The following is a 25,032-nucleotide window of genomic DNA, read 5'->3' as shown; positions in this document are numbered from 1 at the left end:
GTACCAACCGCATCTACAACTTACAAGTCGGTGACATAAATGCACAACGGTCACCCTTGCATATCACGAGTGGAGCTCGATATCTCAACACTCCCCCTCGAGCTCAATCCCAATTCCTGCACACCAAGCATGTCTCTGAACTTGCGCAGCTTCTCTGTGCCCAATGCCTTCGTGAATATGTCAGCTACCTGATCCTCTGTGCTGACATAAACTAGATCAATAAGACCTAGTAAAACCCTCTCCCGCACATAGTGATAATGCACCTCAATGTGCTTTGTTCTAGCATGATAGACTGGGTTATTTGCCAAGTGTATACTACTCATGTTGTCACAATAAATGACAACTAGCCCATATGTAGGCTTATGCATATCATAAAGTAGCTTATGCAGCCAAGCTACCTCACATGCAGCCATTGCTGCACCCTTGTACTCAGCCTCTGTGTGCTCGACAAGGCAACTATAGGTTGTTTCTTGCTGCTCCAAGTGACTACAGCACTCCCAAAAGAGAACACATATCCACTGGTAGATCGTCTATCAGAAATACTACCAACCCAATCAGCATCAGTATATCCATGCAACTGTATCTGAACCCCAGTCTCATAAAATAGTCCATACTGCAATGTGGACTTCACATATCTGAGTATGCGTCTAGCCGCATCCAAATGCGGTTTCCTTGGAGCCTACATAAACTGACTTACCAATCCAACAGCATAGCTCAAATCTGGCCTGGTAATAGTCATATAAATCAAGCTTCCTACTATACGACTGTACATAGTAGGGTCTTCCAAAAGCTCACCTGCATCTGCGCTCAGCTTCACATTCTGCTCCAAAGGTACTGAAATCGGCTTACAGCCTGTCATCCCATATTTGGACAGCATGTCCAATCCATACTGCCTCTGCAAGAGCTGTATCCCACTTGGTGATCTAATCACCTCAATGCCCAAGAAATAATGCAGCTCTCCCAAATCCTTCATCTCAAACTTCTGCTTCAATAGCATTTTCACATGAAGGATATCTTCATCACTGTCACCTGTGATAATCAAATCATCAACATAAATGACAAGCAGCATAATATCTTTCTTTGTTTTTCTCACATAAAGTGAGAAATCTGCCTTGGAGATCTAAAAGCCAATAGTGACAAGATACTATCCTATCTTGTCAGACCATGCTCTAGGTGCTTGCTTCAAGCCATACAAGGCTTTCTTCAACCTGCAAACAAACTCGGGATGAACAGCATGCACATAACCTGGTGGCTGCTCCATATAGACATCTTCTTGCAAATCACCATGCAAGAAAGCATTATTTACATCCATCTGATGTAAAGACCATTCCTTTGATGCAACCATAGCAATGACTGCGCTTACGGTTGCCATCCTTGCAACTGGATTGAATGTTTCTTCATAATCAATGCCATAAGTTTGTGCATACCCCTTGACTACTAATCTTGTCTTGTATCTATTCACAGAACCATCTGCATTGTGCTTCACCTTATAAACCCACTTACAGCCAATTGCATTCTTACCTTTAGGCAAAGGTACCAACTCCCATGTAGCATTTGCTTCCAAGGCATCCATTTCTTCATCAATGGCTTTCTCCCATTTTTCTTTTCCCATGGCTTGCTCAAAAGAAGTGGGTTCTGGTTCATGTATCACTTTGACCATATATGCATAAAGGATGGTTGTAAATCCATGATCATATTTCAGCCTATCCACAGGATACCTAGCTCTGGTAGACCTACGCAAAGTAGGCTCACTTCTAGGTGCTCTCAAAACATCCCTGGTCTTCCTTACTCCAGGTGTAACAATAGAGGGGATACCCAACTCATCATCAATGCTCTGTTCTGAGCCACTGGATTTACCATCCACATAAGAGTGGCCTGCATTCACATCAAACATGGGCTGATCTACCTTCTCTTTTCCTTTTCGTGATACCTGCATACCACTATCTGCATTGCTTTGAGAAGATTCTCCTGATGATCTCAATCTGCCTGTCCATGGCGAAGAATGTGAAGCACTGCTAGAGGACGCTCTAGGTCCACTAATATCTTGTGACTGCTGCTATGAATTCTGTGCAGTATTACCATTTTGTGCATCTACATTATCAATCACATTTACTGGTTTATACCATCTACTCATCTCATCAAAAATAAAATCTTTGCTCACTATAAACTTACGAGTAGAAGGGTTATAGCATCTATACCCTTTCTGTTGCAAAGAGTAACCAATAAAGATGCACTTCTCAGCTTTTGGATCCAACTTGGATCTCAACTCATCTGGCACATGAACATAGGCAATGTAGCCAAAAATCTTCAAATGAGAAATATCTGGTTTCCTACCAGTATACCTCTCCTCTGGAGTCATCCCATGTATTGCTGCAATGGGAGTCATGTTCATTATGTAGACTGCTGTAGCAAATGCTTCAGCCCAATAAAAATCTGGCAGGTCTTTTTCATTGAGCATGGCATGAGATACCTCTCCAATATGCTTGTTTTTTCTTTCTGCAATTCCATTTTGCTATGGGGTATGACTGCATGAATATTGCTGCTTTATGCCATGCTCCTACAAGAACCTTGCAAACTCATTTGAGAGGTACTCTCCCCCTCCATCTGACCTTAGGCATTTTATTTGCAGGCCTGTTTCTTTTTTAACCACAGCTTTAAGAGTTTTGAAATGCCCAAAAACTTCACTTTTCTTTTTCATAAAATACACCCAAACTTTTTTGCTATAGTCGTCAATAAAAGTGACAAAATAATGACAGTCTCCAAGAGATGCAGCTTTAGTAGTCCACACATCAGAGTGGATTAATTCCAATGGCTTATTACTCTCTTGAACATGTCTAGGAAATGGTTTCCTTGCCTGTTTTCCAAACTGACAGGCTTCACATACCTTATGCATTTCTGCAACCTTGAATTTAGGCAATCCTGCAACAATATTTTGGGCCTGCATTGATTTAAGTCGTTGTACATTAACATGACCAATGTGTTTATACCAGATATCAATATTTGCAAAACTACACCGGTCCCATGTGCAAACATTGCTGCACTCAATTCAGGCATGTCTACATCCAATGTAAACATTATGCCCTTCTTCTTTCCTTTTGCTATCAAGCGACCTTTATTTTTCATATCCTCAACAAAGCATCCATGAGGATTAAATCTGACCTACAAGACCTGCTCAACCATTTGACCAACAGAAACCAGATTCTTGGTGATATTCGGGACATGAAATACATCTGACAAGTATTTCTTTTTCCCATTGTGCATAGACAAAGGAATTTTTCCAATCTGCACAATAGGATGTACAATATCATCACCAGTCTTCACAAATCCTAGTTTTTCCATTTTTCTTGCATCATGCATCCATTCTGCATGACCTGTCATGTGGTTTGATGCACCTGAGTCAACATACCACACTTCATTGCTTTCTTCTACACTTATCACAGAATTGTTCATGTGCTGCACCATAAACAAATGCTCATTTCTGTCATCACCCTATCTACTAGAAGATGCATAATTTCCTTGTTGCAATTTCCCATTCATGATGTCATTCTGCTTTTTATAGCAGTCTTTAGCCCTATGACCCATTTTACCACAGTAGTAGCATTCAACATTGTTGTTTACATTTTGGCCTCTTTGCCATCCACCATGACCTCTTTGACTCCCCCTGCCTCTAAAGTTACCACGTCCTCCTCCATAGGACTGGTTTTCTTGAGTCTGCTGCATATTCTGATTTCTACCACGGCCTCCAAATCGGCCTCCTCTACCTCTACCTCTACCTCTACCTCTTCCAGCATTTGAGTAGAAGACAGTTTCTTTTGAAGTTCCTCCTGAAGAAGATGCACCACCATTTCTTTGCTCCTCAGAAATTAGAAGAGCAATCAACTCCTCAAAATCAGGAAATCTTTCACGAACTGAAATGGATGTCCGAAACTGTGCATAATCCTTTCCTAGACCATTCAAGGTCACAGAAACTAAATCAACATCTTCCATTAGCGACCCAATGGAAGCAAGTGCATCTGCAATCTTCTTCACCTTCATGTGGTAGTCATTGATGCTCATACTTTCTCTTTGCACATTATGCAACTCTTGCTTGAGCTGCATTTTCCTGGCTTGCGTATTTGTGTTATACATTTTTGACAAAGTATACCATGCCTCCTTTGGCATACTTGCATCCTGAATATGCACAATCATAGAGTCTGAAATACTAATAAACAACCAGTACATAACTTTCCTGGCTCTCTCATGCCATGCTTTGAATGTTTGCATTTGCTGTTGATTGGGAACATCAGGAAGAACTGGTTCTTCTTCATTTCCTACAACAAATTCCCAATATCCTTTTCCCATAAGGAAATTCGTCATTCTAAACTTCCATGCTTGGAAGTTGTTCTTGTCAAGCTTTTCAGTTACAATCTGTGAAAGAGAATCAGACGCTATTACAGAATACTACAAAAAATTCTGTCATTGCAAAAAACACAGCTTCACCCTCACAAGGGTAAATCTGCAAAACTGGCGAAAGTGGTATTTGACCACACAGTCACTTCCTAGTGACGATTTTGCATAAACAGGAAACAAGGATGATTCTGTAACTCCCAATGTCTCTACACACAAGCATACGATGCAATTTCTGTGGTAACTTTTCACCGATCTGTAGAACAGTGGTCGCACAGCATAAAATAGGGCCTTTTCCTGAGTGCGTGCAGAAAACTTCCGCCTCCAAAACAGGCCCCAAAATGGCCTCAAATCAAAAAAGCAGGGTCACCAAGGGCTACACCCCTACCAGCAGCAAATATTGCCCTGTTGCTTCACCGCGAAGGGCGTCTCAACCTGAGACAAAGCACTCTTGCAATTTCCGGTTGTGCTACCTGCAGAGATCTACTCCCAAAACAGAAAATGAAAGCAACACTGCTCCTCTTACCAGAACACCGCAAACTTGGCTTGCTTTCTTGAGCTCCTTACCACAAACAAGGCTCTGATACCATGTCAAGATTGTGGGAGAGAAGGAAGGAGTCTCACTTGTAGCTTTCTTGCTTGCACAATGGGGGAATACATACAAAGGTGGAGGCTGAAAAAAGTTTTCCTCTTCTTAGTTGTGTAAGCCAAAAGAACTCTCATACAAAGAAATAGAAGAACCCTATATATGGGTCTCAAACCAAAGACAACTAACTAAGGTAGCATACTAACTGAGCCACGAACTAGAGTAGATAAGGATAGCTGTCATCTAGCTATTATTCATGGGCGGTGTACCAACCCATCTACAACTGACAAGTCGGTGACATAAATGCACAACGGTCACCCTGGCATATCACGAGTGAAGCTCGATATCTCAACAGTACCCACGATTAATAAAAAAAACCTTCAAGATCCTTAACGTTCCACCAAAATTGTCTAGGAGAGCAAAAGGGCCAAAGATCAAGGAGGTGATACATCTATATCCAACAAAGACCTCATCTACCCACAAGATTTTGTCCAACAAGAAAAACAACAAAAGGTTATATAATTTGAGGATGAAGTTTGCAAGACAAAAACCACTATCCTTCACCGTGTCAATTATAAGAGAATTGATTAACTATATGGGTAAATGGTTATCAATGTTTCTTACACTTCTGAGGAAGAGGACTATCTTAGTATATCTGCTAAGGACAAGTCCATACTTGTTAAAAAAGATATTCAATTTATCAAACTCTATAGTCTTTTGTTGCACAAGGTAAGGCATTTTGACTCTCAAAATTTTTAGTACATGGAAATTGCGAATAACACTCCTTTGTTTTGCTATTGGTTTTAGGGCGTTGATTACTTCTCTTAACTAAGAAATCTCTAAAAGTATATCTATTGTTAATCCACTATTATCAGTGGAATTGTTTTTTAGATCTAGTTCAAATATAAAAATATTTTTCAAAATGTTTGATTCAACCAAAAACTGCCTCTTTTTTCTTAGGTCAAAAGGTATGTAATTTCACAAAATGGTTAATGTATACTTATTTGTTGTATTTATTACTTACTAACATTTCACTTTGTAGAGGACATTGGAGCCTCATATATATTGATATACTCACCAAAGAAATTATCCTCATGAACTTTCTTAGTGGTTTCCATGGCCAAGAAAAAATGTGCATTGAATAGAATATTGCTTGCTTTTTTAGTAATTATTTATTTTATTTGATTATCTATTTTAGTAACATGTTTCCATATGCAGTGCTGGTAGGCTAATGGCTACCTTTTTGGACACCACATATGAGGATATTACTAATCCTTAAAAACCATATGGATTTCTCCAACAAGAAGTACCCTTGCAAAGTGATATGCATATTTGTGGATGGAGAGTGATTTCAAATGTTTACATGACAATAGATTCAAAGATACTCAGGATAGATGGGGTGAATGCAAATATTTTTCATATTGTTTGTTCTTTGAGAAACCCTTCTTTGAGTTTTCCAACTTATTACATTTTTTCTCACAATGCCAAGATTACCCCGATTCATACATGTGGTGGATAAGGGAGCAATGTATTGAGTTGATTTTGGATAGGGAAATCACACTAATCAATCCTGAATTCCCTCCACAAAAATCTTCAACTAAGAGTAAGGACAACGGCAAGTCTAAGAGTAAGGATAAGGGCAAGTCATCTAGAAAGACTAGTAAGGTGAACTCCAAAAAGAAAGGAATGCCAACACTTTTTCTTATGGAATCTCATCCATCTTCTCTTTAGCCTGAAGAGAAAAGGACCCCTATCAAAGTCAAATTCTTTCAATAACCAAAGAAAAAAGCCACTACAAGGAGACTAGAGATCTTTGCAGAAAGCGACAAAGAAGTTAAAATGCCAAAAGAAGATAAATAGATGCAAACATAAACTAGGAGGAATCTCCATTCTTATTTTGCATCTTTGTATATTTTCACTTTAATTTTGTAACTGTTGATTCAATGAAAAGTTTTTTATCCTATGTAAATGTAATAAATATTTTTACATGTATGGCCCAAATCTTAAAATTATGGGAGATAAGCAACTCATACAAGAGAAAGAACATTCAACTCTTTTCCCAATGGTTTTACCATTGACTTTGAACTTATATCCAGGGATGTACTATCTAGTAGCTCCAAGGTATCCCTTACATCCTTAAGACTCCAATTGAAAGTGACATTTATCTCCTTTTCTTCTTCATGTGTGCTATAACTTACACGTTAAGTTTGTAAGGTATGTAATCTGTATCAAAATCCAAGGGAATCTAAATGTCTAGTTTAAGTTTGTATCTTCTATATTTGAAGCCCAAAGCAAGAGTTTGTCATACGATGTTATAACACAAAGACAAGGATTGGGAGTATGCAATACACCTCATGGTATTGCCCTTATGGTCATACTCTCTAGATTTCCAAAGCCTTTCTATAATTTTTTTTAGTTCCTCTTTTGCAAAATTTTTACTTAGCCAAAATACCTTTATCCTTTGTAAATTTGCTATTTGGAAGCAAGCCACAAAGATATGCAAGGGTATAAACCATGACAGGAATATTCTTCTTAAGGTCCTTTGAGTTGTCATGGACTTTTGAATATCTTGGTATACTTTAAATTTAAAGTTAAGCATCGTTGCCTTATTAAAAATTTCTTAATTTAGAGATGAAAGACTTAGTAATGGTGAATCCTCAATATATCCATATGCACCTTCTCTAGAGGGAACCACATACTGTGCATAATACATAAAAATCCTTCTCTTACTAAAAGAACCCACGATCTCATTAACATAGATAATGTCTACAAACACCTTATGAATTGCATGGAAGGTTCCAGTTAAGCTCTCCATAGCCTGTCATTCAGTACTTGTTGACAAAAAGATATCTACCACTACTAGCCATTGGGGGGCTATGCGAGGGGGTTAAAATATTCAAGTGTTGCTTATACGATGATGGGTCCGTTGCATAAGTGACTATGTCGTCGTATAAGCGACATTAAAATTTTTTTAAAAAACTTGGCATCACATAAGCAACGACACATCGGCATTGCTTAAGCAAATTTTGAAAGCGACGCAAAGAGCGATGTTTACATGCTGCTTTGTGTCGCTTAAGCAATGCTACAAATTCGTATTAACCATGCGAGATCATTCGACAAGGGATCAGTTTCGCGGGAGATCATTCGACAATGGATGATGCCGGCTTAGACAGTGCCATCAAGATTCTTGGGAGATTCAGTATGCCCATACGTCTTCACTACAACAAAAAGGCTCCATAGACGCGCTTGTAGATGCAATATTTGAATTGTGAAAAAAAATGTTGAGTGCATTTATTAACGCATCTATTTCTGCGTCTACAAAATCGCATCTAAAAGTGCGCTTATGATCAGAGTTACACACACACTTAGACGTACATATAGACGTGCGTATTGATGCGCTACGTAAATATATAATCATATTTATAAAAAAGTGGACATATTCATATTGTGCGTCTATACACGCGTGTATCTACACGTCTAAAACCGCGTTTACTCTGCAAGTTTTTGACGAGAATAGACGCGCATTTATCTTGCAATTTAGACGTGCTGATAGACGCGCAAAACAAAGGTATGAACATGATCTCTGGTTTTTTCCCCCCCATCAATATCAAATTGTATGCTTAGGAAAAACAGAGAAAGATTATTTCGAAGATTGGATACTGAAAACAAAACAATGTATATAGCACACGAAATTTCATATATATAGATGAAACATTTTTATATTATGAGTTCTAGTGCTTGTGACATCATGGTCGCAAGCACTAGCTGAAAGTAATACATATCAAAAATGAAAATTACAAGCCAAGGGGAGGCATGCATGCATGGGGCTCCTCTATATCTCCTCAGAAGAGGCATCATCATCGCTACCACCACCACTACCTATGCCACTGCCATTGCCACCACCACTATTGCTAGTCCCCCCTTCACTATCCTCAACTGCATCAGGGTTCGCCTACATAAAGGATTAAGGTATATAAATACCATTACAAACAATAAATTAGAGTTATCTATACTTTTCATGTAAAAAATAAAACATACCTCTTCTGGTGGTGGAATCCTCATGGCGCAATTATATTGCTCCTCCATGATGAGTCCCTCCTCGTAGAAATGCTACCAAGTGGACGCTCGATTATGACCTTGATGGTAGCCTGCCTCTCTAGGAGTAGGCATCCTACCAACGATATGATACTACAAAAAAATTTGAACATACAACGCATTAAAACACACTACATAATGAAGTGAAACAAATTACAAAATTTAATTTTAAAAAAGAAATCAAATAATACTTACAAACTCAGCCTCCCATGACTCCCTGCCACCCGATCCATAATGCGACGATCCCATGGTTGCCATCTGGATACGTCACGTCTCTGCATGCTAGCGACTTGTCATTTTCTCCGCTGCTCTCTTCTTGGCCTCTTTCCACTCCTTGTAGTGGCAATTGGATGGTTGGCCATATCCACGACGCCCCTGCTCTTGTCTCCTCAATGACTCCTTGGCGCGCGTCATAAGGTGAGACCTCTTGTTATGAAGTGCATCTCTCACCTTTGACCGTCTCCAATCATCTGAGAATCATGAATTCTCGGGATTAGGGTACCTTTTATGTACTACCCTAGCACCTCTTGCCACAAACCATTTTTTTGGTACTTGAAGGGAATCATGCAATCTTTGTATGTGGCATGTACAACACTCCTCAGGTAGGCTATCACTTCCCTCCCCTCAAGTCATGCAAGATACCACCAACATCAATGATAGAGTAGTATATTTGTGGAGGCTCACCTCTCTCATTTTCTGGTGAGGGTGATCGAGAGCCACCACCTAGGCAACCCCCACAAAGCCCTCGACCTCCTCGTCCTCCCACACCACTCTCCCTCCTCCCTCGACGTGCACTATCCTCTACCTCACTCGATACACATGCTTCTACAGATGCACATGCTTCTACAGATGCACATGCTTCAGGCGATCCATGTACCTCAGCTGATCCCTCTGTAGGAAAAGATGTGATAGGTGTCCCAGACATCACACTGAAAACCTCCTCTACAGTGGGAGGGCGACCAAGATAATTGGTCATCTCCCCCATGAATTGCTCATTGTTGAATGGGGTGCTGGAGGATCCAGGATTCCACATCTACACAAGAAAAATCATATTACCCTGTGTAGATAAAACATATTACATGCAGCGTCTATACCTGCGTCTCTGTGTGCGTCTATATCTATGTCTATGTCAGCGTCTGTCAGCGCATCTCTATGGGCGTCTCTGTGGGTGTCTGTCAGCGCATCTATTTCCGCGTCTATACCTGTGTCTACACTGTCATCTGGACGCGCTGGCAGACGCGCACAATCACACCATTTCTTTTCAAACTTTCTTAAAAAATAAAGCTAAAAAGCCTCCATAGATGACAAGATCCAGCATGTGAAGAGAGAGAAGAGGGAGACAAACAAACAGAGAAAGCAAACAAGATTGAGAGAGAGAAAAAGAACTCACCTTCTTTGCTTGTTCCAACGGGTGGCGGCTAGGTTGCAAGCTCCTTGTCCTCCTTCTCCCTCCCCAAGGTAAGTTGCTTGAATCTTGTTATCTTCCTTGCTGTTTGGCTCTTGTTCTTTACTCTTTGGCTCTTCTTTCCTCCTGTCCTCTTTTTACTCTTACTTCCTTGCCTTATTGTCTTCATGAAGTGATAGATAGACACGAGTAGTAATGTCGAGCTCAAACTACAGAAAACGCGCAAAAAACGTAGGAAAGCACAGGTTTGAAAAGAAAGCCACAACTTTTTTTAAATTTTTCTATACTTGCATGGCGCGTCTGTAAGCGCGTGTAATTGCGCGTGTATATGCGCAAATAATTCATGTTACACGTGCTTACAGATGCGCAGGAACAATTTAGGGAATCAATGCATGCATTTAGGGAATCAATTGACCTATGTGGTGACATATATAACAAAGCTTGAGGATAAGAGATAACACATTGGCAAGACAATTGGCACATATGTAGTGACTTACTAGACCATCCCACTTACAATTGCATACAAGTATCAATAGGTGGATAAAGTACGAATGATTTTTAGCTAGAGAGAGATAATGCAATGAGGGTGTACACGAAAGAGATAGAGAAAGGCATATTATCCATCAATCAATCAAAGATATGTACATGCAGTGACTTGATATAGTAATTAAAGTATCGTCATTTTTAGGATGCTCCATTGACTTCTGCAAGTTCCTATAACCTTGAAGTAGAATATAGCCAACCACACTGTCCATGGAAGGAAAACTTGGCCTCATCAAATTAACCAAGTTAATTTACTTATACATTTCATAGATAAGAGATTTGTAGTTGGCTTGTTGGAATTAGTCACCAACAAGTGGACACACTGGCTAAAGATTATGAAAAGAGGACATGTGCACATTGGTTACATGTGGTCCACCTTATCTAAAATTATATGTGAGCTATAAGTGCACCTTGACATGATTGGAATAGCTTGCATATGCACAAGCCAACCGATTTACATCAATCTACTCATGCTATGAATTGGCATGCATGGCTAGGTTAAGTGCACAACAAATGAGACATGTGAGTGTATTGATCAGTTCTCTCTCTCTCTCTCTCTCTCTCTCTCTATATATATATATATATATATATATATATATATATATATATATATATATATATATATTGCAAATGCACAAGTCAACCTTTGATTTATATATACATCCAATCATCATGCCCTATCCAATCACATTTGTATAGGGCATGATTGGATGTATATAGGGCACGAAATCACATATATGTAATTAGCTTTGAATGATTGGATGTATATTTGTAATACTCAGAAAGAAGTAAAGTTAGTAATGTATATCATGTCCTATGCATGTATATGCCCTATACATGTATATCATGTCCGTATGATCCTATACATGTATATCATGTCCTAGCATATGATCGAGGTGTAATTATGTCGTATATACATCCAATCATGCCCTATTCAAACAAATACTAGCTGTTAAGAGGTTTGGTCATATTCAGGGACTTTATAAGAAATGAAAAATATGTGTGTTTATTTTTGCATCTATAAGCGTGTTTATTAGCATGGATATATAGATGTGTTTTTTATACTAGTGTGAATAGACGCGCTGATACACGTGCTTATAAACGCGACGGCTTTTTCGCGTGTACAGTGCGCGTCTATAGGGCCTTTCTCTTGTAGTGCTTGGAGAGGGTACATCCTCCCAAGCACATGTAGGGGTGGAGACTTTTTCTCATGCACACACTACAGTGCATCCGTAAGCTTCTCAATTGATAAAATAGTAACGTCATCCTTTTTCTACATATAGAATTCTTAATATATATATCATTTTGATGTCTTTGTTTGCTTAGAACTCCACTCCCAGGTACATCACATCACAAGAGTTAGCGGCTTACTCCTGATGTACCTCCTCCTACTCAAGTGACACCTACTTCACAGGCTACTGATCGTCAGTCTTGTAGGTATATCTTTTATGGCGATGATAGATTAAATATCAAGTAGGTTTTAAGAACTCACATCTTAATGTATCATATCAATGGTGGTAGAGTAGGACACCACCAACCCGATTGATTGGTGAGACACCACCAGTGCCCTCACCAGTACCAATGTGCATGTGCAGTGGCACTTTGGGTGTCACATGCAACATCACGCCTGACGGGGGTATCCTTCAGGTCAGAGCCAGTATCACCTTCAAACATCGAATGAAAGACCTATGCATGTCTTATCTATAGCGAGTTCATGTACCATGGGAGTAAGTATTATTTATTATAAAGAATATGAATTGCATTTTTTATTTGAATTACTAATTGACTTTATTTTGCAATGCAGGGATCAGCTTGAGGATGACAAGAAATATGTCATCAACACATTGGAGATGGAGTTTGGGACAGGATGGAGTCGAAAATGGTTGGTCAAGCAAATGTGCAAATTCATGAGTCATCGAGGCGACAATGCACGGTAAGTAGAGAGAGATAGAGAGAGAAATGAAACAAAATGAAGTGCTATATTTACATCGTCAAAAGGCCAAAATTACCTATGAGACCAAAAATTTATGACCTGATAGCTCTGATACCAATGTCAAGTAGAACAACGATACTAATGGTTTGCTATGGAACAAGCGTGAGATCATACATATCTGTGGTCTCTGAATCTGTGTCCATGACGCGGCTGACAAGCATGGGGCCCATACTGCTACCACATATGAATCATTTACATGAATACTCTATGGGACTCATGCACCCTACATGTAGATGCTTATGTGCAGAGTTTGCATCATTTTACAATGATTTTATACCTCAATACTTTAAAATTGTTGGGGTATCAATTTTGACATGGAACATACACATGTTTGATTGTTGGGGACATCTAAAGTTTTTAAACATCCTTATGGTGAAGAGTGTCCTAACTTGGGGCCTAAATTATTGAAATACCTTTTATTTGTTTGAACTAAAGGTATGTAATCGTTTAGAAACCTAAAGATATTATACATAATATTAGCTTTTCCAAAATGGCATCTTAAACATATCATGTCATTTGACTGTTTACAGATACAAAATTTTGGGAAAATTGCCTAAGACATGAAATACCAGCCATCAAATTTAGGCCAATCACTCGCCGCTCTGTAAGCTATCTCTCAACGAGCTGTTGCGGGATGGCGCGCTATAAAGGAAGCGTCGAGGCTTTCCGGTAACGAGCTCGATGTGGCATCGTGGGCGATCATCAAGATGTCCACATCCATTCTGCATTCTTCTTTCGCCCCAAGCAACGGAAGATGCTCGTCTTCCAATGTGTCATCCAGCTTACCCGCACTCATGGTCTGGAGGCTCCGGAGGTTGCGGCGTAAGGCTTCTAGGACCTCGCTCACGGAGGGGCGGTCTACGCCTTCGATGGCCAGGCAGCGCCACGCGAGCTTCGCCACACCAGCTATAGACGCTCGTTGCCGCCGGGCATCCGCCATGTCACCATCCAACCTGGCGTCGACGATATCCTCCATCCGGCCGTCCCGCATCTTGCGCACGAACAGCAGCGCCAGGTTGGCGGAGTCGGGGTCCCTCGACCGGCTGTCCACAGCCTTGAGGCCCGTGATGAGCTCCACCAGCACCACCCCGAAGCTGTACACGTCGCTCCGGTCTGTCAGCTGGAGTGTCTGGAAATACTCCGGATCTAGGTAGCCGATGGTGCCTTGCACGGCCGTGGACACGTGCACGTCCCCATCAGGCACCAGCCTCGACACGCCGAAGTCTGCCACCTTGGCGTCCATGTTGTCATCCAGCAGGACGTTGGCCGGCTTCACGTCTCGGTGGAGGATGGGCGGAGACGCCGCCGCATGGAGGTACGCCAGGGCGTCGGCCACTTGGACAGCGATGCGCAGCCGGGTGGCCCAGTCGGGAGAAGCTGCTGCAATACCTGGACCGTCCGAGGCCGATTGTTGCTGATCCAAGTGCTGCCCCAAGTCGCCGTTGGACACGAATTCATACACCAGCAGAGGCGAGGCCGTCTCCAGGCAGCAGCCCAGCAGCCTCACGATGTGCCTGTGGTTGATCTGCGTCAGAATTGCCATCTCATTAAGGAATTGCTTGTCTGCAAGCTGCAGCCTCGCCTTCTTCACCGCCACCAGCTTCCCGGTCTTCAGCTCTCCCTTGTACACCGTCCCGAACCCCCCCGCACCCAACTTTCTCTGCTCCGCGAAGTTTTGCGTTGCCTCTTTCACTTCTTCCAATGAGAAGAACCTTGTTGCCTCCCTTCCTGTTCCTGCAGCTATGTACTTTTGCAGCTCAAAACCACCATTCTGCAGGAAATATTTCTTTCTCCGCCTCCTATTCAGAACGATATTCAACCAGACAACTGCAATGACGGCCAGGATCAACGCGACCGATGCTGTTCAATTGCATATGTAGATCAATATTCATCATCATGATAGTTTAAGAATTCGTCATAGAACATAGGAAATTCAATGAATCACCTCCAACGCTGGCAAGCACTGTCTTTAGTTTCGGAGAAAATCGGCAGCCAGATCCGTGCCGTCTCCCGTCGCCGACATGCCATCGAAACTGGCAGTGGCAGCTATAATTGCCGGCTGTGTTTTCGCACCTCGCCAGTCCCTCTATGCAGTCATTGCCACCAGATCGGCACTCGTCGATATCTTGAGACACAAAATAAGATGAGCAACGTCATTAATCTCATAGAACATAAGAAGTATATATGATACACCAGAATAATTCCTTGACCAGCGCCTAGATACGTAACTGTACTTAATTTCAAATCAAGCACCTGTGCATCGCTTTCCATCAGCATAGCCGTCTCCCTGGTAGCCCGTGGAGCACGAGCAAGTGTAGCCTGGAATCGATGGAACGACATTTACATGGGCCGTATCATTCCCATTACACAAATTGCCCGGCAGGTCATCGGCAGTAGCGTTGCCAACAATATAGTCTTTTGCTTCCGATTTCGGCAAAGCCCACAACACGCGCAGACTGAAGGCGTCCCGTTCCAGATCAGAGAAACTATCATTGTGGAATGGGATGGAAAAGCTCTTGCAGATGAGCTCACGGGATGTCATGTTAACAGCGGCCAGATTAGAAGTCTGGAAGAAGGCCGCCCGGACGTCTGAAGGGAAGTCAGAGACGCAGCAGTTGCGTTGCATTTGAAAACAGACATTAGATTCACCTATTGTTTGATTTAGACTCCCGAGGCACCGATACTCGCACCCTCCCACTTCGAATATATCACTGGTGTCGCTATTGGCAGGTTGTGTGATTAACACCCCGAGCATATCGCAGCCAAAACTGACGAATTTATTGTCTTCTGCCATGACGAAGGGGCTAGGGAAGTCGTGGAAAAGGATACTCATCATTTCCGCAGACGACTCGACATTTTTCCCTGCACCGGCCGCATTGCAGGAATTGGTCTGAGAGAAGCTGGATTTGAAGCTGGTGATGTTTAGAATCAGGCTGTCGGCTGTGATGTCGAGGACCTGGAGAGGCGCACCTGTGAGATTGGATGATTCGTTGCTGAGAAAGAGAAGATTGTCGGTGCAGTTGAGCTGGAAGTGAGGGGAATCAAAGTGAGGACATGATAACGCCGAGGGTGCGAGGGTAAAGGGGTAGCTTACGTCTATATTGCCACATCTTTGGTTCCAACAGTCATCCTCTGCGACATCAGCTGCAGCAGCTACCATGGCCCAGCTTGTCTCGATAGCCTGAAGCCAGAAATTTACTGTACACAGTACGATGAAGTTGGTGACGATAAACAGGTGCAAGTGAATCTTTGATCCTGTGGCAGACATTCTTCGAGCCGGGTCGACCTTGAAACGTTGAGTCTTTACTGGTGTCTGCAACCTCGTAACTGGTGTGGCAGAAATTACTTCATACCCTTCCGGATTTCCGAGAGAGAGATGAGCTAAACTTTTGAGGAAGAAAGCATACGGTAAGAGAGCATGAATAAGAACCTTCAACCGAGAGAGAGAGAGAGAGAGAGAGAGAGAGATCAGAGGGGACTGAGTCAGGATAGACGGTTGATACAGATATCTATATTCCTGAGGCCCCTCTCTCTCGTATTTGCTTTGCAAACGACCGTTTGAAAGGTGACAGGAAGTGGAGGATTATCCAGTGGGGGCCGGTAATGTGTTGCATAAGCTACGATTAATGTGCTGCAAAAACTACGATCGATACAGTTCGAAAGCTGAGAGGAAGTGGATGATTATCCAGTGGGTGCCGATAATGTCCTGCATAAACTGCGATTAATGTGTTGCAAAAACTACGAATCGGTCACTGCATTATACAGTCAATTAAACATCATGTCCCTTGAAGTATTTTCGCTTGCGCGGATGGCCAATACGAACTCATGCCATGGAACAATTAGAGAAATAAGTTAACGGACAACTTATACGGTGATGCTTTCGTAAGGACCAATAATCGTATGAATCTGTGGTTTTTCATGCTTTTTGGTATGCCCCTGGAATGAGCGGTTCTAAGTTTTGTGAATAAAGAACCTTCGAAGGAGAACACAAGGGAAGGAATGACTATTATTTCCTAACTTGAAAGTAAACGGCTTACGCCACTCCGACACTGACAGCGTGTTTTATTTATCTATTGACTCTTGATAATACAATCCCAGATTCTCGCATCCATTGGCTCCGGAACAAGCCTGGTCTGGATTCTACATGACCTAGTCCACGAAGAAACAGTCAACTGCGTTATAAGCCGTAAAAATTGAGCACACATGCCCCTCAGATTACTGGTGATTGCTGGTGGGTCATCACGGCTCGTGGCTGTGACGTAGCTTGCTCTTTTTGTAGTGCAGGGGTGTCTGATGGGGTTTTCCTGCGTGAAATTTTAATTTATTAGTAATTCCTGTTGCTGTAATCTTAAGCCTAAATTTTGAAGGTTGCAACACCCTTCAAGAGGCGGCTTTACCCAAGGAAGAGTTACAAATATATTACACTTCAAAAGAAACATAATAAATTTGCAAGAATAGCTATCTCCCTTTCCAATCTCTTTTAGAAGAAAGGGGGAGTTCCTCTAAGACCTTTCAAATGAAAAGTTAGGCAACCCTTGAAATTTGAGGTCGGACTTAGTCTTAGTCTACTAATAAGCCTAAGTAATGATTGTACTAGACACCTGCACTGTCAATAATGCAGATGCCTTCCTAGGTTGACGTAAAAGCATACAATATTGAGGGGTCTGTAATATCTATATGTCCCTCTCTTGGATGCTCCCCAAAGTTCCCTCTCAACACTTTATTTAGCAAGAGATTAAGAAGGTGAGCGGGGCTCGATGAACATTAGAGTAAAGGGGCCAATGATAGAACACTCAACTTCTCACACACCATTGGCCCCCCTATACTACTGATGCGTAGATCGGTCGCAGATAGCTCACGTGGTGAATCCCGGAAGGTCCCCAAGAACAAAGTACTCTACTTTTTAGCACAAAAACCCATGTAAAAGCAAGCACGACAAGAGGCAAGAGACAAATTGGGTTCAATCTCCCCCATGCCTTGTGTGAGCGCTTCACAAAGCATGTATTTAATGTATATTTCCAATCTTCATGCTCAAAAATTAGCCCAATTACAAAAATATGACAAGCTTTTAGCTTTTGAGTTTGCTTTCTACCAAAAATAGGAAAATAAAGCTAATGGACGGTGCCCATAGAGTCTGGCACGCCCAATCTCAATGTCCAAATAGAAATAACATATCCAAGCGCATAATAATCGATGTCTCTATAGACATAACAAAATATAGGCGTGGCGCCTATCAAAATATAGTCCAAAGTCGAAAACCCGCTAGACTCCAATGCTTTCCTCCGCCACTGCTGCTATCTCTACACATCAACTGAAGCATTCACAATCGTTAGTAAAATAACACAATTAAACCGACAAAAGTGAATACCTAGCAGTCTTCAGCTACATAAATAAATCAACTGGTTAGAAATAAATCCTAACCTTAATTTATTACGAGTGCGCACTCTAAGCTCATAAACGTTTATTAATTTAATATGCATTTTGCGGAATCACCCGCTATGGAATCACCCATGTACACACTAAATTAATGAAACGCCCGAAAAGGACAGGCGTCCCCATCAACTTCTTGCACAAAGAATCCTCTTTGCGTATGAGCCCCGGTCATCTAAGTTTACGGAATCCACCGTAAAACCTCACGGAATCCACCGTGGAATATGCCTCCTGGCATCATACCCCCGGGGTGGGATAGCAATTGACCTCAATTGCTATTAGCTCAATGTGGAGCTAACAGAGTGGGGAAAGCATTTAAGTCTCTAGCGTGCATCCATTGGGCTTCCTCTACAGGATGGTTCTTAAATTTCACTAGATATCTAGAATACCTTCGGTCAGTTCTAGTGGTCATGTAGTCAGTGTCTATAATGGCTTCTGGTTCAAGTATTTCAATCTCTTCTTCTAGTAAAGGTGGGTTTTCATAGACAGGGTGGATAGGTAATTGTCCTCTAAATGGTCTCAATAAACTAATATGAAATGTATTATGAATTTTCCAATGAGATGGCAGTTCTAACTTGAATGCATTGTCATTAATCTTATGAATGATTCTAAATGGTCCGTAGAATCTAGGAGCTAATTTGACAACTGGATGTCTATCTACACTTTGCAGTCTATGCTTTTCTATTCTAAGCCAAACATAATCATCAACTTTGAAATTCATGGCTTGTCTTTTCTTGTTGGCTTGTTTGGTATATGATTGTTGGGCTTTAGCAATCATATCCTTAACCTCATCAAAAATAGTATTATGCATAACAGCAATATCATCAGCACTCTGTATTCTATTAGACAAAGATGCAACAGGGGTAGATAATCTATATCCATAAATAACTTCAAAAGGTGCTTTCTTTGTAGATGTGTGCGGTGTATTGTTATATGCAAACTGTAATAAATGTAAATGAGTATCCCATGTCTGAGGTTTAGATATAGTGTATGCACGTAAAAGATCTAGAATGGTGCTATTTGTGGCTTCTGTTTGTCCATTTGTTTCTGGATGAAATGCAGATGAGAAATCAATCTTTGTGCCTAGATTTGCAAACAGTGTAATCCAAAAATTATTACAAAATCTAGAATCTCTATCTGAAATAATCACTTTCGGTAATCCATGGTTAGTAAAAACAGTTTTCAAAAATAACTGTGCTGCTTGTGATGCTGTTAAAGTTTTCTTACATGCAATGAAATATGCTTGTTTACTAAATCTATCTACAATTGTCCAAATCATGTCATGGTTAGATTTAGTATTTGGTAAGCCAGTAATGAAATCCATAGATATATGTTCCCAAGGTTTAGATGGAATAGATAAAGGCATTAGTAATCCATACTGTTTACCATGATGTCTCTTTATTCTTTGACAAATCAAACATTCAGAAACAAAATTAGATACATCTGCATCCATATGCGGCCAATAAAAATCTTCAGTTAACATGCGTAATGTAGAAATGATATCTCTATGACCTTGATATGGGGGACAATGAATTTCATTCAAAACAAAAGATCGGAATGGAATAGTAACACACAGTCTCTTTTCAAAAAACATGAATCCATCATTATATGACAATGAATCAACAGGAATGAAATTATTTTGAACTAATTTTTGCCAATCAGAATGAAAAGTAATATCCTGGTGATATGTGTCTTTCATGGCAATCAAAGAATCAAAAGATATGATAGATATATTATGAATTGCAGGTCTTCTACTCAATGCATCAGCAACTACATTTTCTTTTCCAGGTTGGTATTGAATGATAGGATGGAAACTTTGAATGAATGAAGCGCATTTGATATGACGGTCAGAAATTTGGGGTTGGTTAAGTAGATGTCTAATGCTTTGCTGGTCGGTCTTTATCATGAATTCTGAACCCATTAAATAATGCTTCCATTGTTTTAATGCTTGGACAACTGCTAAGAGTTCCTTGTCATAAGTGGAATATTTGAGCTCATAGGGTTTCAGCTTAGAACTAGAATATGCTATTGGATGGTTGTCTTGCATTAGCACGGCTCCTATTCCTGATCCGCTAGCATCAGTCACAACTAAAAAGAATGGTCTGTTAAAGTCAGGCAATTGTAGAACAGGGGCATTGGTTAATGCACGTTTGAGTAAGTCAAAGGATTTCTGCTGATTTTCAATCCATTGGTAAACAATGCCTTTCTTAAGAAGTTTGGTCAATGGTAAAGCAAGTAATGAGAAATTACGTACAAACTTCCTATAGAAACTAGCAAGACCAAGGAATGAGCGTAGTTCATGTACATTTTTAGGAACAGGCCAATGCAATATTGAATCAATTTTCTTAGGATCAACTTTTATTCCTTCTTTTGATACAATATGACCTAGATATTCTATTTCTGTCTTAAAGAATTCACTCTTGTCAGGATTTGCAAACAATTGATTTTCTTTCAGTAATTGAAAAACTAATGATAAATGCTCATAATGCTCTTTTTCACTTTGACTGTACACTAAAATATCATCAAAGAAACCAATCACACAATATTGATATTTTAGAAAAATACGGTTCATCATTCTACTGAAAGTAGCAGGTGCATTAGTTAATCCAAATGGCATGACTAAGAATTCGTAATGGCCAAACTATGTTCTGAATGCAGTCTTAAATATGTCGGATCTATCAAGCCTCACCTGATGCTATCCAGACTTAAGGTCAATTTTACTAAATATAGAATATCCTTGCAGTTTGTCCATAAGGTCATCAACTCTAGGTATAGGATACCTATTCTTTACAGTGATCTTGTTTAATGCTTGGTAGTCAATACACATCCGATAAGTATTATTCTTTTTCTTGACTAAGAGCACAGGTGCACCGAATGGAGAACTGCTAGGTCGAATTAAGCCTCTATTTAGTAATTCTTCTACTTGACTCTGGATTTCTTTTTGCTCTATTTGATTGTGCCTATATGGGGCTTTGCAAGGTGGTTGTGTGCCAGGTATTAGGTCAATCTTATGGTCTTCTGGACGTGATGGAGGTAAACCTGGTGGTAGGTCTTCTGCAAAACAGTCCTTAAAATATGCAAGAAATTCCTTATGCTTAGGGTGCATATGAGTTTCTTTTGCGTGCAATTCATTCACCCAAATAAGATATGATTTAGTATTCTTGCGTAGTGCACGTTTTGCTTGAGTATGTGAAAGTAGTGGAAACATATGAGAGGCATGCATACCAAATAATGTAATAGATTTTCCTTGAAATTTTATATTCATTGTGTGTGTGGAATAATCTATATTGGGATTATGTTGGTGTCTCCATGGCATTCCTAGAATAATGTCGCTAGACTGTAATGGGACAACTAAGAAATTTCTTCTTTCAATATATGGACCAATTTGAATTTCTAAATCTTGAACTTCTTGTGTGCCATTGTACCTAGTGCCTAAAAATGTAGCTTTTATGCGATAGTGCGTAGGTACAGTATGCAGTTTCAATTCCTTTACCAATTTTGCTGAAATAAAGTCATGGGTACTACCGTCATCATGCAATATAGTTCTTTCTTTTCCATGCACCATACATTTCATAGTCAACAATGAATGTGAAGTAGGCATACCTGGTAAAGTGTCGGAAGTAGTAGTAGGATCATCTTCTTCTTCAGTGAAATCTGGCATATCCTCATGCTCGTCTTCGTTCATAGCTCCAAGGTAGTTGATATGTGCTGGTGGCTTCTTTGAATGACAATTTGCTGCGAGATGCCCTGGCTGGTGACACTTGTAGCATACGATGGGCTTGGCTTTGGTCACATTATTTGCAATGGCTGGGAGTTTGGGTATATTTGGATTTGCTTGTAGAATAGGCTTAGGATTTGGATTGACAGTGGATGGTAATGCAGGTGGTTTAGGCCAATTCTTGCGGAAAGATGGTGATGAGAAACGACCTGGATTAAATCTTCTGAAATTGGAATTGAATTGTTTAGATCCATAATTACCGTTTGCTTGGAATGGTTGTGGTCGTTGATCTCTTCCGCGTAACTTATCTTCAGTGTCGTGGGCTAAGGAGATGGCGTCTTCAAGGGTAGCAGGCTTGAACATGTTCACCTCAGCGTAGTAATGTCCAAGAAGTCCAGACATGTACTTCCGCTTATGTGTCGTCTCTGGTACGTCTTCAAGCATGCGTAGCTGTAAGAGTGCATTCCAAAAACGCTCTGCATACTGTGGAATAGGCTCACGATCGCGCTGTTGAAGTAAATCCCATTGCTTGATAGCCTTCTCATGAAATTGCGGTGGTAGGAAATTTTGCATGAACTTCTTCTTGAAATCTTCCCATGTAGCAGGACATTCTATGCTCTTGCGGACTACAGTCCACCAAAGTGATGCTCTGTCTATCAGATGATTAGTAACACACTTGATTTTATCTTTCTCGGGATAAGTTTCCTCATGGAAATAGTCATCAAACTGGCTAATGAATGATAAAACAGTCTTTCCTTCTCTTATGCCATTGAAAGTGCGAAACTTGAAACTTCGTTTACTTATCTTGGATTCCTTGCGGATGGTTTGTGCTTCAAGAGTGGCGTCGATGGTACGTCGAATCAAATCTTCAGCTTGAGGTTCTTCTTTGTCAGTGGACGCTCCTTGTAGCTTTGTCAATTGCGCTTGCAAGGCTTGCCTAGCTCTTCGCTCTTCTTCCAACTGTAGCATGATAAGATCCAGCTTTTGTTCCATGGTAGGCTCGGGTAGATTGTCTTCAGCCATAGGATCATCCATATGTGGGGTAGTCATCCTGTAAAACTCAACAAACCTTTCTCACTCAAAATCAGCTAGCGGGATGAGCGTAGCTCAAATTTGGGGTTACAAGGCTATGTATTTTTGGGTATTTTCTTCTTCAATTTTCAGAAATTCTGCAATATTTCTGTCTTCGTTTGCTGAAAGTACTTCAACGAACTTGTAGATAAGTAGAACAGCTTGCTGCAAACAACTTTCCAGTTCAGAGTTTTTGCATACGAACAAGTCTTCTATGAGTTTTAAGCACTAGTCAGTTCTGATTTAGTCTGACTTACAGAGTTGCAGACTTAACAGACTTGCAGAGTTGTGGACTTGCTGGACTTAGGCCGACTTGCAGAACTTGATTACCGTCGACTTACGGAACTTGACTTCAGGAGTGCGAGACCCGGAGTTTATCGACTTCTCTGCCCCGTGTGACTTGCAAAAAGCTTAGAAGCTTTGTTTGACTTAATGGATTAAGAAGCTTTAAGCTTCTTAATCCGTCGTGGATTTTGAGGACAAGAATATGTCCTTCACGGATTTGCGCCGCCCTGGACAGCCTCACGCCGCCGATTGACGAATTGTTTGTTGAAGCTTTCTTAAGCCTATAACTAAGCTTATTAACTGATAACTTTAAGCTTTGAAGCTTAATGAAGAAAAAGAATTACTCTTTTTGTCTGTTATCCACGATTTTAGTGAAGAAGATGATTGCGTGGTCCTCCGCCGACAGAGCCTGGTCCTTCGCGATTGACAGTGGAAATAGGGGTTCTTGATCGCCAGAAGTCTGCCTGTATCGACGGTTCGCGATGAGAGTGACTGTAGAGGCCGTTTGTTCCTGGAGCTGCACCTTCGCCCGAGATTGGTAGCGATTGGAAGCTCTTGATCTCTGCTCCGCTCTGATACCACTGATGCGCAGATCGGTCGCAGATAACTCACGTGGTGAATCCCGGAAGGTCCCCAAGAACAAAGTACTCTACTTTTTAGCACAAAAACCCATGTAAAAGCAAGCACGACAAGAGGCAAGAGACAAATTGGGTTCAATCTCCCCCATGCCTTGTGTGAGCGCTTCACAAAGCATGTATTTAATGTATATTTCCAATCTTCATGCTCAAAAATTAGCCCAATTACAAAAATATGACAAGCTTTTAGCTTTTGAGTTTGCTTTCTACCAAAAACAGGAAAATAAAGCTAATGGACGGTGCCCATAGAGTCTGGCACGCCCAATCTCAATGTCCAAATAGAAATAACATATCCAGGCGCATAAGCGCATACAAAATAATAATAAATAATCGATGTCACTATAGACATAACAAAATATAGGCGTGGCGCCTATCAAAATATAGTCCAAAGTCGAAAACCCGCTAGACTCCAATGCTTTCCTCCGCCACTGCTGCTATCTCTACACATCAACTGAAGCATTCACAATCGTTAGTAAAATAACACAATTAAACCGACAAAAGTGAATACCTAGCAGTCTTCAGCTACATAAATAAATCAACTGGTTAGAAATAAATCCTAACCTTAATTTATTACGAGTGCGCACTCTAAGCTCATAAACGTTTATTAATTTAATATGCATTTTGCGGAATCACCCGCTATGGAATCACCCATGTACACACTAAATTAATGAAACGCCCGAAAAGGACAGGCGTCCCCATCAACTTCTTGCACAAAGAATCCTCTTTGCGTATGAGCCCCGGTCATCTAAGTTTACGGAATCCACCGTAAAACCTCACGGAATCCACCGTGGAATATGCCTCCTGGCATCATACCCCCGGGGTGGGATAGCAATTGACCTCAATTGCTATTAGCTCAATGTGGAGCTAACAGAGTGGGGAAAGCAT

The 25,032-nt window shown here is 40.9% G+C and overlaps 1 protein-coding gene and 1 pseudogene across 2 annotated transcripts; one reads left to right on the top strand and one right to left on the bottom strand.

Moving 5' to 3' along the window:
- The first annotated feature begins 8,122 nt into the window (after positions 1-8,122).
- Positions 8,123-12,952, top strand: LOC148032224 (uncharacterized; annotated as a pseudogene).
- A 448-nt stretch (positions 12,953-13,400) lies between these two features.
- On the bottom strand, positions 13,401-16,551 carry LOC148032223 (wall-associated receptor kinase 5-like). Of its 2 annotated transcripts, XM_087682875.1 has the most exons (4): positions 16,103-16,256; positions 15,262-15,978; positions 14,954-15,133; positions 13,401-14,868 (listed from the first exon to the last, which is right to left on the bottom strand). In XM_087682875.1, exons 1-4 carry the CDS (start codon positions 16,116-16,118, stop codon positions 13,625-13,627), a joined length of 2,157 nt encoding a protein of 718 aa, XP_087539001.1. In that variant the 5' UTR covers positions 16,119-16,256; the 3' UTR covers positions 13,401-13,624. The 2 variants fall into 2 exon arrangements, with proteins under 2 accessions (XP_087539001.1, XP_087539000.1); XM_087682874.1 differs by having other exon boundaries at positions 15,262-16,551.
- Positions 16,552-25,032: the final 8,481 nt, after the last annotated feature.

Source organism: Lygodium microphyllum, chromosome 8 (assembly GCF_053477565.2).
Source record: "Lygodium microphyllum isolate KBCC chromosome 8, Lygodium_microphyllum_v1.1.10, whole genome shotgun sequence".
NCBI classification, from domain to species: Eukaryota; Viridiplantae; Streptophyta; class Polypodiopsida; order Schizaeales; family Lygodiaceae; genus Lygodium; species Lygodium microphyllum.
The sequence above is the reverse complement of the archived record's forward strand: the minus strand, read 5'-3'. Positions and strand labels throughout refer to the sequence as shown.

Coding starts and splice junctions, on each gene's coding strand:
- LOC148032223 (XM_087682874.1), bottom strand. CDS start 16,276: ATGTCTGCCACAGGATCAAAGATTCACTTGCACCTGTTTATCGTCACC. Junction 15,134..15,261: donor TGATGGAAAGCGATGCACAG/GTGCTTGATTTG, acceptor TTGTGTCTCAAG/ATATCGACGAGTGCCGATCT. Junction 14,869..14,953: donor AGTGCTTGCCAGCGTTGGAG/GTGATTCATTGA, acceptor GCAATTGAACAG/CATCGGTCGCGTTGATCCTG.